At 38.5% G+C, this 17772-nt stretch overlaps 1 protein-coding gene across 2 annotated transcripts; it reads left to right on the top strand.

The window, feature by feature from the left end:
- Positions 1 to 5870: 5870 nt before the first annotated feature.
- Positions 5871 to 16122, top strand: LOC121511946 (complement factor H-like). Of its 2 annotated transcripts, XM_041790826.1 has the most exons (9): positions 5876 to 6050; positions 6311 to 6490; positions 8831 to 8936; positions 9638 to 9714; positions 10684 to 10875; positions 13421 to 13609; positions 13776 to 13964; positions 14196 to 14375; positions 15814 to 16122. In XM_041790826.1, exons 1-9 carry the CDS (start codon positions 5981 to 5983, stop codon positions 16005 to 16007), a joined length of 1377 nt encoding a protein of 458 aa, XP_041646760.1. In that variant the 5' UTR covers positions 5876 to 5980; the 3' UTR covers positions 16008 to 16122. The 2 variants fall into 2 exon arrangements, with proteins under 2 accessions (XP_041646761.1, XP_041646760.1); XM_041790827.1 differs by lacking the exon at positions 10684 to 10875 and having other exon boundaries at positions 5871 to 6050.
- Positions 16123 to 17772: the final 1650 nt, after the last annotated feature.

Below are 17772 nucleotides of genomic sequence, written 5' to 3'. Positions count from 1 at the left end.
GATGCCAAAAGTCGGGTTCAGGGTGGATAGTGGGGGTTATGACAAGCAGGGCCACAGCATCAGTGGTGTGGTGAAGGCAACTGACCAAGTTTCTCTTTTGTCCCTTTCTGACCTTTGACCTGTCTCATGCCAGCTGACAGCTCATGATGTCACTGTGTTAAAAGCTACAGTGCCATTAATGGACAGGCTAAAGTAAACTTAGATCAAACCAGAGTTTTTTGGTTATACACCCAATGCCCTGGGCCCTCTACAGCTCTCGGGCCCCTGGGCAATAGACCAGTTCCCATAATGGTTAATCCGACCTCGATGACAAGAGACTAGACTTAAAACAAATGAAGATCTTTTGCACTGTTCATAAAAATGTTAAATTTTGCTAGTTCCCTAGCAAGGCGTGAATCAGTAATATCAAGGCATGTGCATCAGCAGTGCTGGCACTTCTGGCCTTGTTTAGAATAGATTAAGTTTGGCAAGCCCAAACTAGACACTAGAATTACAGCAGGACAAGAAGGAAGCTGCTGCTTTGGTATAAAAATGGCAGATTTTATTTTTTTCTGACATAGATATATATAGACTATAGAAATAGACTGAACTCCAACGGGGCTTTTCTATTACATTGAGCAGCTTGGCTCTACTTGGTTTGACTTAGTACAGCAGCCCAGCGCTGCAGGGGATTTGCTTTTTTGTTCGAGTTGCCCATTGTTTCTCGTTTAAGTTTCTTCATTTTTTATCGGTAATCCAGATGGTATTTCAAAATCTGATGCAGCAGTTGCTACTTAAACCTGTCTGCCAGGCATCCGCGAATGATGACGGACCACTGTGATATAACCACAGCATGCTTGGAGGTGGGGCAGGTAAGCTTGGGCCTTCCTCCTGAGCCAAGGCAGCCTATAAGAGGGGATAAAGGGGGATTTTCCTGGAGCCCAGCCAAATGGGGGGCCCATGAAGGTCAGGAAAATCATGGTCCATTATAAAGTTAAGCTGTCATGAATGTATTTGATTTTTTTTTTTTTTTTTTACGTGAATAACAACCACCCTTAGCCTAGCAAATAAAAATTCATTAATTTATTAATACCATAGTAAATAGCCTTCTTCAAAATGAAACCCTGTTTCTTAAAATTGAATAAAATTAGTTAAAAGTGGCACAAATGGGTAAAAAGTAGCAAGAATTGGTTAACAGAAGCTAAACTAAAGGTTTAAAGGCGCAAAAATGGTTTAAAATTGAAAACAGGCATAAAGAAAGGTGAAAAGAGGTTACAAGTTGCCAAATAAGTGTAAGAAACAGGGAAATGCAGTTCAGAAAGTGGCGAAATGACATGTAATAAGATTAAAAGGGGGGGGGAAACTGGCAAAAGGAGGCAAAAGTAAGTTTAAATAGGCAAAAAACTGCTGAAGTTTAGAAATAGTACGGCAAAAATAGGTAGTGTCATGATTCTGTGTGTGTTTAGTTAGTTTCTTTGATGTTATCTGTAGCCCTTGTGTTTCTTTGTATTTTGTGCTGTATATCATGTTTTAGTGTTTAGTTCAGTTTGTTAAGTGTTTTATATAGTCTTTGTGTTTCTGTGTATATTGTCCTTTTGTTATTTCCATGTTTCTACTCTTACTTTGTATTCAGTTCTTAGTTTGTATATTCTAGTCTTTAGATTATCCCTGTGCTTTATATTTCGTTCATTCTCTGGGCTTTATATTTAGTATTCCCTGTGTTCCATGTTTAGTTTATTCCCTGTGATTTATGTCTAGTTCATTCCTTGTTTCATGTCTAGTTTTACTCCTCGTGTTTCATGTTTGGTAATTCCCTGCTTCATGTTAGTTTTGCATTCCCTGTGTTTCAGGTTTAGTTCATTCCTGTGTCTCATGTTTAGTTTTACTCCCTGTGTTTCATGTGTAGTTTTTCCCTGTGCTTCTTATTTAGTTATTCCATGTTTAAGATTTACTATCTGTGTTTCATGTTCAGTTTTCCTCCCTGTGTTTGAGTTTCCCTCTTTGTGTTTGGTTCTTTGTATCTTCCTGTGTTTCCTTTGTTCAGCTTCTAGTGTTTAGTTTTGTCATTCAGTCCTCATGTGCTTCTTGTGAAATGTTCCATGTTTCCTGTTTTACTTTGTAGTTGCCTTCCCTTGTGTGTGACTCCAGTTTTGTGTTCTGCTTCAGTTTCCCTCCTCGTTGATTACCTTCACTAGTTTCACCTGTGTCTGATTGTCCACACCTGTCCTCCATTGTTAATCACTCCCTGTGTATTTAAGCTCTGTGTCTCTCTGTGTTTGTGTCGGTTCATTTGATGTCTTCCTCGTGCCTGTTACTCCTCGTGCTTCTTTTGGATTTAGTTTGTTTCATGGACTTTGAGTTTGTAGTAAGTTCTTTTGTTTGTTAATTAAATCAGTTATTTGTTTTATCTGCATTTGGGGCCTCCCTTTTGAGTTTTTCCCTGCAAACCTGACAAGTAGAAAATGGCAAAAATTAGTTAAAACAGGCAAAATATGTTTAACCCCTTAAAGCCTGTTGTGTCATATTTGATATATACTTTAATGATACCTTTATCCAATCAATATGATCAATACATTTCTAAAAAAAACTTCTAAATACAATCTGATGAATGACAAAAATGCCCTCAAGTGGATTATCAGTTACCAAAAACACCTAATGTATCAAATGATATATGATTTCAGTAGAAAGTTAAATAATCATTTCAGTCCCAAAAAATTGGAGTTTTCTAGCTATATTTTGTGTTTTAGGATTTAATGGGTTAAATTGGCCAAAAAAAGGCTGCAAAAGTGGTAAAAATGTGTAGTTGGAGGCAAATTGCAAGTGTGTAAAGTTGATGAAAAGTGGCAAACATTGGCTGAAAAGGGGTTAAAAGAGGTTATGAAGCGGTATATCATCACACCCAATAATGACTTGAAACACAGCTATGAAGTAACTGGTATAGCTAGCACCAATGCTACTGATCCAACACACGTTAATATTATCAATAAATCACAACTGGGTAGGGCCCATTCTCCAGTTTTGACAGGAGACCAGCCAAATCTGTGGGCAGGCCTGTCCAGAGCAGTGGCATAGCCCAGCTTGGGAAAACTGGTGATGGAAAAGTACATGAGCACGGCTCGGTTTGGATTTGCGTGGCCAAAAGTCGTAGTGGAAAAGCCCCACAATTGGCTCTTAATTTTATTTTCCACTGAGCACAGAGAGAGCTCACACAGGACACTGAACGAAATATGCTGATGGAGGATGAAAGTCAAATTTGATTAAAGCACAACATTCTCAAAACATCAGGAACAGCCTAAAGACAGTGAAAACTTGAGTAAGAGGAACAAAAACAGAACTTCATGGATGATTGCTACTATATCTATACTAATGTCTGAAAATCCTGTGATCCGTCATTATAATTTATTTTCTTTGCTTGAATCCTTGGCTTTTTTCAGAGATCTGTTCAGTTCAGTCTGTCCAGTGTCTATTGCGTATGTAGGTGCCATTTTAGCAATGTAGAAATTTACCATAAATTTAACTTCTTGTTGCCAAGATTACAAAAAGAAACAAACGCACTAAGATTTATTTCATCAGACATAGCATACATAGCAGTATTGATTCACTGATCTGAATCTCACCTTTAACCACTGTTACAATGTCCTTGCAAAGAGAGACAAACAAGCCACAGTGACATGTTTTAGGGGAACTCACTTGTGTTTATTCAGCCGCATTGCTCACTGATTGTTGTTGTAAATATGAATCAGTAAAATGCAAATAAACCGTTCTTCTCTCTCAGTAACATTTAAAAGAATAACTTCACAGACTGATTGCTTCACTGAGTTATTTTCCAGTGAACTTTGTTCTGAACGAGCAGCTCTTTTCCCGTAAGAGGGAATTTTGTCATCCAACTAGAGTGAAATGTTTGTTGACACAAACGAATCTAGCTGTGGTCAGATGTTTTTATCTGGTTTTGAGCAGGCTGAAAAACATTCTGGCACCTCTTTATGCCTTACATGAGCAAATGAGAGCATCAGCATTTATACTGACTATTTCTATGACGGCCATCTAGGACAGGGTGAATGTTGCCACATAACAACCTTGTCACAGTTGATGTTCATTACAGCATCCTCCAAAACAGACTGTAAAATGATAAATAGAGAGCCATATTTATCTTGTTTTAGCACATTTTTTATGTACATTCATGTTTTACATTTATATGTTTATTATGTGTTTCCTCATGACCCCGATGAAGGCCATGAGCCAAATCACCTCAGTCTAATAAAGTTGTTCTCTAAACTTCAACAGTTGTTGAAGCTGTTCTCACATTGCTAGAATAAGTTTTAGGGAAGATGGACTAGTAGAGAACAACAAACTTGGCATGTCAAAGGTTTCTGCCTGGTGGATGCCACGGCAGGGCCGCACAGCGGTGAAGGGCCTTTCTGTGTGGAGTTTGCATGTTCTCCCCATGCACGCGTGGGTACTCCAGCTTCCTCCCACCACCAAAAGCATACTCATTAGGTTAACTGGTGACTAAATTGGCTGTAGGTGTGAATGTGAGCATGCCTCTATATGTCAGCCCTGGGATTGACCGGCGACCAGTTCAGGGTGTACCCCGCGCCTCTTGCCCAATGACAACTGGGATACAGGTAATCTTGGGAGTTTTTGAAGCAGATCCAGCTGGTTTGCTGGAACATTCCTTACCCAAGATGAATGTTGGGTCCCCCATTTTGTGCTGGAGACTAAACAGCAGTCCGTGCAGTGGAAACACCCCACCCCCAAAGAAGGCCAAGGTGGTATCATCAGCAGGGATGGAGATGGTCTCCATCTTCTGGGATGCAAAGGGCATTGTGTTCATTGACTACCTTCAGAAAGGCCAAACTCTCAATAGAGAGGCAGCTGCGAAGGCAGTCAGGTCAAAATGGCTCAGAAAACTTGTTTGACCAACACAATGCTTCTGTTCACACAAGTCTGTGGTTGCAATATCTGCTGACTGTGGCTAAGAACTAATGGATCTCCCTCCATATTCTCCTGATTTGGTATCATCTGACTATTTTGTGCTCCGCAACATGAAGAAACACTTGGCTGGGAAGCACTATCGGACCGATGATGACGTCGTATCTGCCGCTGAGGACTTTTTGAACATTAGGATGAGAGCCTCTATACCAAAGGAATCCAAGCAATGCAACACAAATGGAAGAAATGTGTGGATCGCAGGGGAGACTATGTTGAAAAATAGGCATTTAAACACACTTTAAAGTTCAGAAGTAAGAATCCACAAAGAAAAGGTCCTGCCTAAAACCCTACAAACTTTTCCTACAAATGGCTGATATTTACAGGTTCTATATTGCTTGAAATTTGCATATCTGCTGATATTGATAATTAACTTTATAAGCTAATATCTGCCAACACTGATATCAAACCGACAAGCTTGTGCATCCCTTAACACAGGCCCTCACTGAGGTAAAACTTGTGAAAGATGACAATGGTGCAAGCTAGAGTGGAAACGTGTTGCAGCCATCCTACAGCAAACGTGCATCCAGTCTGAGAGGTGACAGCTACCCTCACAGCTTATGTGCCAAAAACAGCACCAGTTTTATTTTAATTAGGAAAATAAATGTAGTCTTCTTTATTTTCTTGTCTGTTTTTTTCTTTATTGGTCTATCAATCAACAACCCGTTAAAAACTGGCACAAACGCTGGTTTTCTCAGATCTCAAATTTTTTTTTTGGTATTTTAATACCTCATTTTTTCTGACTCCAGTGTCAGGATTATAGTGTCATGGAAAAATACAACCTCTTTGAAGCTTCTTGTTTTGCATATGTGAGCAGTGTGTGCCGTGTGTTCCTATGCGTCATGTTGTGTTCCTCCAGCCTTGTGCAATCCCACTGGGCTGTCCAATGTAGCGACCCTTGGTGCACTCAGAGGACCACAGCTGAGTAAAAACACAGAGGAACTGTGCAGAGAAAGCAGAGTTTATCAAAGGGCTAACACTCGTGTGTGTGACCACCCAGCCGTTGGTTGAAATGCGACTGACTTTAATCCTTTTGTTCCTCCAGCTGTGGGGAAATGTGGAATTTTCTTTATCGCAGAACGGTAAAAAAAGATTTTTTTTTTTCAACACTTTTGCAAATGTTTGTAGAAAGAAGGGGGAATACAAAGAGCTGGCATGCAAAACCTGCTGTTAAATCTATGTATGATATACTCTTATTACAAAAGAACTTAAGTTATTTCAGGGATGACTGGATTTAACATGTTCTATCTCACAGGTACAGATAGTTCAACAGTTTTCTCATAAACACCGCAACTGTGGCACACATCTGATGTCTTTATTTTCCCATATTTCTCCTCATCAGTCTGTTCGAAGCTCCCAGACGTTCCTCACGCCTTTATTTCAGAAGACACCCAAAAAGAAGAATACCAGCCAGGAAATGTGATACACTTTACATGTGACATTGGATATGTATCAGGTCCAACCATCAGATATGTGTGCACAGACCAAGGATGGCATGTACTTTTTCAGGGAGCCTGCAACTGTAAGTCAAACAGTCTTATGTTCTCCCTTTTTCAGATTTGGAGCAAATTATTGACTGAGTTATTAAGGTAGATTAAAAATAAATCACAAGATGTTGCTCATTATATTGATAAAAAATCAAGAAAAAATAAGCATGCAAACATTTTACAATATGTTATGATAAAATGCAAGAAAAAACATTCCAGTGTGAAACAATACCTAAACAAAGCACCCATCTGGATTAATGAAAGGTGTGAATACGATGAAAACTATACAATATGATACTTTACAGTGCAACATATTACAAAACAATACAATGTAATAAGATAAGTACGGTACAGTATAACACAAAACAATACAGCAAATAATGTCTATGCATTGCAGGACAATACAATATAGCCATGTTTCCATCAGGGGGTCCAGTTTGATTCAGTACAGTTTGTTATGGTTTGGTATGCTAAACTCCAAAATAGTTTGTGTTTCCACAGACCCCCAAATGTGAAGTCCCATGCAGCACGAGTATGCTGGTCCAGCTGCAGAGTCATAGAAAAGATGAGTGACAGAAATCTCTAAGGACTAAGCATTTAACAGCCTTATTTCAGCTTAAAGCGCTTTTACAAAAAATTACTACATCTTAATTATGTTAACTGCTGTCGGTACAGATCCTCAGCTGATGGAATACATGTACAGAGATGTTTTCGTCATAACTGTACGTTAATATGTGAATATATCTAGTCTATAACAGTTTATACAACAAAATATGAAAGTTTTAGAGCTGCACTGTGAGAATTCGCCACATTAAAAATAAGGTTAAAGTTCAGCTGGTGGTAAAATCAAACTAGAATGAGTCAGAAATCCTGGGTGCGCTGATCTTGTTTTATAGTAGGCTGCAGCCCAAAGTTTTACAAACATATTCAACAACCTTATAGCGATGTTTTCACAGGTTACCTAAAGTAAGAAGTAGATGAATAACTAGTTACAGTACAGAGAACCAACTGTCCTAAGGCTTCATATTCACAAAACTTTTTTTTAGATTTAATTAGTTTCACATCCATCGTGGATAGACCAGGCTGATGTGAGCCTTCAAGCTCTGCTTTGTGTACTTAAAATCAGGTCCAGATAAATGTCAGGAAACGTGATTTGTGGCCAGATATCAATATCCACAGACTAGGAAACAGTTTGGATCTCTGTCAAGCCCAAATATCCCAGATTTAAGAAAATATTAGTCAGTTTTTCTCCTGCTTTCGCCGCCCCTCACAGAGCAGACTTCTGTGTTTGGCACCCTGGAGCAGAGCAGCAGAGCAGCTGTTTGCACGCTGACATGACGTCAGCACAACCTCCTATTGTTGTGTGAGTAGCTCCACCTTTTTGGTACCCCTAGGTACCCCTATGTAAGGCTCCCAAAAAGTGGGACGGTACGGGTTGGTTTTTTGGGACCCTTTCCAACTTTTGCTTTATGGAAACGCTAAAAAATGCGGGCTGTTCCACACCGAACTGAGCCGGACAGCTTGGTGGAAATGACGTATATGATACAATTTGATACAATATAATACAATACAACATGATATGATATGATATGATACATTACAGTATGATACGATACAATGCAATATGATACCATACCATGATATGATATGATACAATAACATGTAATACAACACAATATGAAACAGTAACATATGATACAATATGATACCATACCGTACCATACAATACGATATGATACAATAAAACATGATGCAATACACTACAATCCAAAATGAGACAATACAATATGGTATGATATGATACATTACAGTATGATACGATGCAATACAATGCAATACGACACAATATAATATGATACAATCTAACACACAGTAAAATATGATACAGTTCAATACGACACGATACAATATGATACGACACACAATATGATAGGATACAATTCTGTATAACACGATATATAATAGGTAATAACAGGATACGTGATACAATACGATACATAATACTATACTAAAAGCTACAATAGGATACAAAACAATATGATACAATACGATATAATACACAATACAATACCATTCAATTCAATACAATAACATATGATAAAATATAAAATATAAAATATGATAAAATAAAATTGTTTATGATACAGTCATTTTAAAATACACCTCTGTCAATCTGCTAATTGTTCCTTCAGCATATTAGGCCTAAAAGCAAACCCCTCATTTAAATCACATCTAAATCACATAAAAACATTACCCTACAGAGAAACTGTTTATTTTTTTGATTAAATCTGACACTAGTGGAGTTCAATTGAACATAACCTTAATTAATTTCCCTCTCATTCTTCAGTTCTTTTTTCTGTTTTTTTTTTTTCCAGTAAAACCATGTGAACTTCCTGATGACACTCCAAATGGATATTATGAAATCATCAAGGGTGAAGACTTTGTTTTTGGGGCAACTATCAAATACTTCTGCAATCAAGGGTAAGTATTTCCAGTGAAATTTTTAATAATGCTAACACAATCTCTGTAAGTAAATAATAATCATTTAATTTATTTTAAAACAAACTCTTTGAGTCTACCATGTTAAGTCCTTATTATTATTGCAGTACATGGTCAAATACTACAAGTGCTTTAGGCAAAGGCTGTGTCTGAAACTGTGTCACACTGTCTATATTAAACGTGCTGTGACAGTGAGTAAGCAGCATGATCTAAACTCACTGCATGCATTTTTAGTAAGAAATCTCAGATGTATATAAGGCCTAGTCCACACATAGATCAGTGTTTTTGAAAATGGAGGGGTTTTAGTGTGTTTTGGAAACAGAGTTTTGAGTTTGTATCGTCACACTGTGCACTGGTTTCTCCTCTGTTTGAGTCACTGCAGTGTGATTTTAGTGCTTTTGTTTACATGGTAACGGTGGATGTAGCCAAACTTGTGTTGGTGTTAATGTTGCTGACTGGACTTTTAACATACTTCACACACAAGAAGAGCTGCCCTCCCACTGTTTTGATGTGCAGAGACCCTTTTAAATTACCCAGTGACATCAGCGTTTGCTGTGGTGCATTTGCACAGGATAGTGGATAGAAGTGGGTGATGCTGATCTGATACTTTTCTCCTCTTAGTAAATACTCAGATGGTTTTGTCATAAGGCAATCCTATCATAAATTGTTTTATGAATTTGCAGGTATCAGATGGTGAGTAAGGATGACACCAGGACGTGTTTGCTGGACCGATGGACCAATCACGTGCCAATATGTGATCGTAAGTCTCACAGTTTACTGTTCTGTCAATAACAAGTAACTTTGATGCTTCACAAGGATCAGTTATGGTCAAAAGTAAAAATCTAACAAAAGAATGCAACCCTTGATTTGGAAGTAAAAGCACCATTCATTTTTTCATTTGAATATGTTATTTAGCCAAGTGGAAGGATTTTTATACAGACCAATCTAATGTCCAATTTGTGAGTGCTGCCATCTTGTGGTGGCCACCATTACTCAGCTACTGCTGTTGCCTGCTGACTGTGACAGCAGCAGGGGGCGTTGGATTAAAAATGCCTAACATTTACTGATAAAGGTACCTTAATCACATAGCCTTCAGTGAAGATTATTTTGTCAATTACCTGGAGATGAACAATGTAGAATGAAAATGCAATGTGCAAATCACTCAGAACAGCCAAAATAATGAAACTATTCTTGATCCTCTGACAACTAATATCTCGGTCTTCTATGCAGTCAGCAAATCTCATAAATCAAGAAGTTGCTAGATCATGCCCAATATTAGATATTCAAAATCTAAATGAAAAGTTAGCACAGTATTATAATGTCAATGTAAACTGGGCTGACTATGGCTCAGAAGGTAGAGTCAATTGTCTCTTACTCAGACATTTGAGGGTTTGGTCCCCAGTCATATAGCGATGCGTACTTGGATAATACACTTAATGCCAAGTTATTCCCACTGCTGCATCAGTGATGTGTGAACATGTCTGGATGCATGTAAATGGGATAAGTTAATCTTGACATATACTCCACATTGCTGCCTTCATCTTCAGGGTGTAAATGTGAATTGAATGGGTGTGAATGGGTAGATGTGACCTGCTGTGGAAAAGCACTTTGAGTAGCCATATCACTAGAAAAGGGCTTTCACCCTCAGGGTTATGCCTGCCATATAGCGCTAAATTTGGCTAATTCATTCCTGTTCTATTGTTTATCTAATTTGATTGTGTTCGCTCAGCTCTGAACTGTGAACCCCCGCCTGAAGATAGACGGATTACAGTCAACGGTTTATCTGGAAATCAAGACCCCATACTTCCTGACCGGTTCCTCACATTTAGCTGTGAGGAACCTGGGACTTATCTGAATGGCAGCTCAAGGCTCATATGTGGTCACAATGGAGAATGGGACCATGCATTTCCAACTTGTGAAGGTAATAAATAATAATGCTTTTTCAAATATTTACATAATATGACCCCTCTTTTAGATGAAAACTATTGTACATGGGGAATTATTAGCACTATTAACCAGTTAGGGTCCAAATCTTGACATTTTTAGCCCCTAGTGAGCTGGAAGATTTCAATAGTGTGTTGATTGACTTGGAGGCACCTGGCTGCAGATGTCTGAAGTATTTTGATTTCCATTCATCTTAACAAAGACCTGCTTTTTCTCTGTTGATGTATTAAGGTGGTGTTTGATATTTTATTTGAATGGTTGCTCATTGTTTATCTGTAAGTGAGTAATTTGACTCTGCAGCTGCCTGTTTTGGCCAGGACACTCTAGAGAAATATTTTTTATATAAACAAGTTTTTTTATCCTAATTAGATAAAGGTTAAATAAAATACATTTAAAAAAGTATTTAAATTCTACATTTTGTATTAAAAAATGTGCAAAGATACTGTGCACTACAGGGTGAAATTATCCACTACAGCTGAATTGATTTTAAAAATTGTTAACACTTTAGCTGAGTGCAAGGGCTCTCAAAATTTTCAACCCACAACCTCCAGAATTAAAGTGCCAGAGACTGGGGACCCCCACGGTCCCTGAAGGTGGTTGAAGTATACTAATATAGATGACAGAAAGCACATGTAACATTGCAGCAAAATGCAATTGTATGTGCTATTAGAAAAATCCAAACAGTTTCTGAAAGCTTAGAAGTTGTGCTTCACAGTCAACATGTGGTTATTATAGTAATTCCACCTTTTCTCATTGAGACTCTACCATCAAATGCCCTTCTTTTGCTTTTCTTCAATGAAACCATTAAAACACTCTTTAAACACGCAGTAAATTGGGCCAGCCTTGGGCCTTTTCTGGGCCTTTTATGCTTAAAATAAGAAAAGAGTCCAGAGGTTCAGGTGTTAAAGGCTTAATTAAGTTTATGGACATATTTTTACAAAAAAGGGTAAAATGTTAATTTTGAAATCATTTTGAAGTATTCCTTGATTTTTTTTTTTTTTTTTTTTTTTTTTTTTGGACAGCATCTCAATCAATCAATCAATCAATCAACCAATCAATCGTTTATTGTCATTGTCATACTAAATATAACAATGAAATTTTGTTCAGAGCATTCATACACTGCGTAGCAGGAGATGCTATAAAGGGTAAAAATGGTGCAATGAAGTGCAAAAACAGGTGCAATCTCTAAGTCCCTTAAACACCTACTGTGTAAAATTAGCACACTATACAAAGTACTATACAATAAATTATTAAAACAAATTATTCAGTGCAGGCACAAATGTAAACAACAGTAACAGTGGTACTGCAGCATATAAAGGACATTTCAACACACAGAGAGGACATACAGACAGTTATTGAGTAATGTATGATTAATGCAACAATGAAGAGTCTAGTTCACAGCTATTTTAACAGTGGGGAATGGTGGGTGATTCCGGGTGGGGCAGAGAGAGGAGGGGGACAACTGTTAAGCAGCCTCACTGCCTGGGCCTGTATAGACCTGTACCTTCTACCTGAGGGCAGCAGGTGGAATAGGTGATACGCCAGATGGTGTTGGTCACGCATGATGTACACTCTCCTCAGACAGCGGGTGGTGTAGATGGCACTGATCTCTGGAAGAGTAGTCCCAATGATCTTTCCTGCTGTTTTTACCACCCGCTGGAGTGCTTGCTGATCAGCCTTAGTGCAGCTGGAAAACCACACTAAGAATCCATAGGTTAAAACACTGCTGCTGGCAAAGTTGTAGAAGTTCACCATCAGCTGCTTTGGGATTTGGGCGCTCCTTAGCTTCCTTAGGTAGTACAGGCGCTGCTGTGCTTTCCCCACAGCTGAGGAGGTGTTAATGTTCCAGGACATCTGGCAACCTCCTCTCAGTGTTCGGCGACCCTCAAGGGGTTCTCAACCCCTACATTTAGAACCACTGGTTTAGGGTATAGTTCTCACCATTAATTAGCTCCTTATTAGCATGGTAATTAGAAGCACAGAATTAGGCTGATAATATACATCTTATATATATTTTCTACATGATCATATATCACCTGGATCAAACGCGGAAGTTTCCCTCCTAAAGCAGGTCCAGACAATCTAGGGCATCTTTAAAACACAATAGGATTATTGATAATGTAGCTCTGTTCGCCGAGGTCAGTTACATAAGTAATTGTGTCTTCTGTCTAGCCATATGTATTTGTTTCACACTCGGGTAGTTTGTGGTTTGTCTACCTTGAATGGTTAAGACATTATAGCTAATTATCAGATCCAAAGAGCAGAATTGATAGAATGACAGTGTGGCTGATTGGGGACAGTAGAGAGGTGTGAGTGTGTGTTCCTTATCCCCCTTCCTCCCAGCATTATCCATGATGTTCTAAAGGCCTTTTTGAAATTCCAGGGTAAAAGTACCTCACCTTTACCTCTGGGGTTAGTTCCTCTTTCATCAATGAGTATATTTAGATAAGTACTGACTGAATAAATTACTGACACAGTCACATAAAACCCTAGACAACTGAGATATGCTTTATTCTTTACAGACATAACTTGTGCTCTTGGTGAAGTGCATCCTCGTCTCACTGTAACTGGACTGCCAGCAGCAAATGAAACAATGAAGGTTGGACATCAATTACGATTCCGATGTGATGATCAGTACACACTGGAGGGGCCTGAAGTCGTTGAATGTTTACAAAGTGGGCAGTGGAGTAAAGCCTTCCCAACATGCTCAGGTAGGATGACTTTCATTAGGATTCATTTCCTTTTATATAAACTGTTAATATATTTTCCAGTGGCAGATTTTGAGTTAAGCTGTTTGAAGGTTAAAGATTCAAAATGAGATGTTAAAACTTAAAACTTCTTGCTGCTTGAAAGCTTCTCATTTCTGCTTCTCAACAGATAAATGCAAAGTCACAGGTGTATCACCCACCACTGTCGCATCTCTACAAAACAACTACAAAGCAAGACAAGGACAAATAATACAGTTTCGGTGTCTTAATACTTGGAGTGGGCATGTTCTTCATGGGAATGCAACAATTAAGTGTTTAGCTGGAGGAGAGTGGAGTGATAGCTTCCCAACCTGTGGACGTAAGTCAGTGTTTTCTTTATTCGCTCATTTTTTATCAGAGAAAATGGTGAATCCATGACCTTCTTTGAGATATCCCCCAAAGTTCACTGGGCTTATTTACCCTGCTACCCTACTGTGAGGTTCTGATGACAAAATACTCTGTCACTTTTTATTTGAGTCAAAGATCTGTACATTTTGCATCTAAATCTTCGTAATCTTGAATTTTCTCTGTTATTACCCACGTTCTTTAGCTCCTGCGGGTTGCAAGAGACCACCACACCTCACAAATGGTGACACTGTTGGTAGTTCGAGATCTCAGTACCAACATAATGAAAGGGTTCAATATACATGCCAGAATCTCTACATCATGGAGGGTACAGGTTATAAAACCTGCAACAATGGCCAGTGGAAAGGAGAAATAAGATGCCTCAGTAAGTTAATATCCCTCTTTTTTATTTGTCATAAATTCTGGAGGATTTCTTAAGTGCGTCTGTTTTGGGTGTTTGCTAAAATGAGCTTGCTTTATGTTAAAATAGTGAAATGTCCAGTGGGCTTGTCTGTTAAGGTAGGGGGCCTGGTGCCACCTGTGGGGGGTAGAGGTAAGTGGGGGACACATTTACTTTATAAGATTAGAATAATAGCCAGCTGTGATGTATTTTACATAGTCTTATGCTGAAAGTTCATATGATGGTGACTGTAAGGGCAAATAAATGATGGTCCTTGACATGTGGGAGCACACACTCCATGCCACACCTGCTTCACACTGTGTCCAAACTACTTGATGTAGAGACAAAATCGCCCGTTGAAGCCCATGAGCAAAGTGCAAAGTGGCATGAAGAAGCACCACTTTTTTATTTTCATCTCCATCACTCTCATTGAGATGGATGAGGAACAAGGAAAGAGGGAGATGACAAGATATCAGGAGTGTCTGACAGATGAACAGTGCCTTTATAAAGTAATCGCCCCTTTGTATTTAAAACCCTTTTATTGAGTTTATAAATCAATCACGGTCAATAAAAGTTGGCTTTTTAACCAGAAAATTGTACACAAAACCTCCCTAATGTCAAAGTGAAAATAGATTTCTACGAAGCAATGTAAATTGAACAGAAAAATGTGTTGTTAAATAAGGCACTACATAAATATTCACCCCTTTCAAGTCAATATTTAGTAGATGCACTTTTGGCTGCAATCACAGCACTGAGTCTGTGCGAAACACTCCAATTTTACTCCATTCCCCTTTACAAATCGGCTCAAGCTCTGTCAGGTTGCACTGGGATCAGGCAGAACAGCCTTTTTTTCAGTCCAACCACAAATTCTCTGTTGGACTGAGGTCTGGAACATTCATCTTGTTGTCTTTAAACCATTTCTTTACAGTTTTTGCTGTATGCGTTGGGTCATTGTCTTGCTAGAAAATAAATCTTCTCCCAAGCTAGTTCTCTTCCTGACCAAATAAGATTGTCCTCCAGGATTTTCCTTTATTTTGCCACGTTTTAGTTTACCCTCTACCTTTACAAGCCTCAGCCAGGGCTGGCTGCTGAGAAGCATCCCCTCGGCATGATGCTGCCACCACCATGTTTCACAGCGGGGATGGTGTGTTAGTGATGATGTGCAGTGTTTGGCGTGTCGTCTGATGGCCAAAAAGCACCATTTTGATCTCATGAGACCAAGGACTATTCCATCACATGACCATGGAGTCTCCTACATGCCTTTTGGTGAATTCTAGTCAAGTTTTAATGAGTTTTCTTCAACAGTGGCTTTCTCTCTAAAATCTACAATCATTTTCTTTGCCTTGGAAATATTAAGCTCCAAGAAAGAATAATCACACCAGGTAACAAATTCATCCATGACTTTATCTGTTATCTCTTACAGAGCCCTGCACTGTCAACAGTGAGACCATGAGCAGACACAATATTCGCTTCAGATACGGTCACGAGGAAAAACTGTATGCACCACATAATGGTGGATTAACCTTCAAATGTATTGAGGGGACGAGACCTGTCCACCCAGCAAGAATGCGCCGGTTTTGTGTTGATGGTGTGATGGACCTGCCAACTTGCCTCTGAAGTTTTTTTTAAGTAAACTACAGAACTACGTTGATAGACCAAACAGGAAGTCAAATCCTAAACTTCCTTCTCTTCTGTGTCAAGTGTTGTAAACTTTAATAAAGATTTTTGTGCATCTTGTGTCTTTGATTTGTCATTCCATCAGGAAGAAGAGAAGCCATTCACGCTTCTTTCAGGATTGTATGATGAAACATTGATGTTTTGAGTAATATGCCCATCATCCTCCACTCGTAGTTTTTTTATACAAAGAAAAATATTAAAGGATATTCAGCAGTTACCAAAACACCACACTGGTAAACTGCAAGACTAACATACGAATAAAGCCCTGAATAATTAGAGACTGTGTGGGTGTTTGGACAGTGTGATGACCCTGGCCTCCTTCCAGTGAAGACTTTGGTTAACTGGAAATGACATGAACTGGCTGGACAACCATGTAAATGATTAACCACGCAGAGAGGATTGATAAAGATATTAAACATTGAAGCTAGTCAGAAGTCAGAATATTCAGCTTTTCTCCTAAAAAGAACCTTTGACAGATTTTGGTCAATAATGAAGATCTTCAGGACTGGCTGGCTGTCACTAAGTCATACAGCAGCACATTTATGTACAGTATGTCCTAGACCTTCACCATAATGTTATCTATGATTCCTCTGCTGTTTTTAAGTGAATTACTATGGAGAATCAGGGGAAAATGTGTGTTCATGCTGAGATGAGGTGTCCATGTTTCTTTGACTGATTTCAATGCAAATATGTTTTTAGCACACATTACAACTTAGATCTCTGCATCACTAACCCAAAATAACCTGACACACCATAAAAATGTAAAAAGAAATCAAAGCAAAAGAAATGTAAATATTAGTGCTGTCAAAAATGTTGATTCGTTTCAATTAGGGGGGGAAATATGATTTTTAAAAAATGCCACCATCACACAACCGGCTCAAACAGCTCTGTAACTTCTTTTTAAACACGTGTAAAACTCTTTGTGCTCATAGTTTGTGTAATTTTATTGATAAAGTCCATATTTTACAGATTAGTAGCATCCTAGATTGACTGGTAAATTGACAATCTGTCCTCAGTCTCCATTTCTCCTGTTTCCAAAACTAATAAAAGGTTTTACTGCCATTCAGAAGCATGTCCTTTCTGATTGTCTAGTTACTTTTATCTTTAAATCTACCAGTAAGGCAATCTTTCTCAAATTTGTGGGATATGTGATTAATTGCAATCAATTAATTGCAAAGCCTATAATTAAAAATATTTTTTTAATCGACCAACAGCGATTAAAAAATAATATATGCTGGATAATATGCTGAAACTTAGCATGAAAAAGATTTTTTGTGAGAGACCTTAATGATTACAGTTGTGAGAATGAGAAATGGTAAGCTTGCAAAGCAGATGTAGTGGCCAGATTCCATGTCTGTCATCAGGGAAAGCTCCAGTCTGAAACCAGACCAACCAGCATTATTTGAGGAGAAGGATTCACAGGGATTTGCTCAGTTGCAAGTATTTTCTTTATTATAGAAGAGCAAAGAACCACACTGGAAGCTTTTCACAATGGAACAAATGTTCTAGCTCTTATCCTAATCTGCTTTGGCATGAGATTAAGTTTTTATGCTGCTTTCATAAGAGTGGTTATTAATCAGGTTAGAAATAAAATATGGTTATCACATGACTTTACATTGGACCATGATGTTACTGGGCCCCGGAAAGCTCTCCCCTTTATCCCCCCTTAATGGTGGCCTTGCAGGTACACCAACACAAGTCATGT

Source organism: Cheilinus undulatus, linkage group 7 (genome assembly GCF_018320785.1).
Source record: "Cheilinus undulatus linkage group 7, ASM1832078v1, whole genome shotgun sequence".
Taxonomy (NCBI): Eukaryota; Metazoa; Chordata; class Actinopteri; order Labriformes; family Labridae; genus Cheilinus; species Cheilinus undulatus.
Note: the sequence above shows the minus strand (reverse complement) of the source record. Positions and strands in the feature narration are given on the sequence as shown.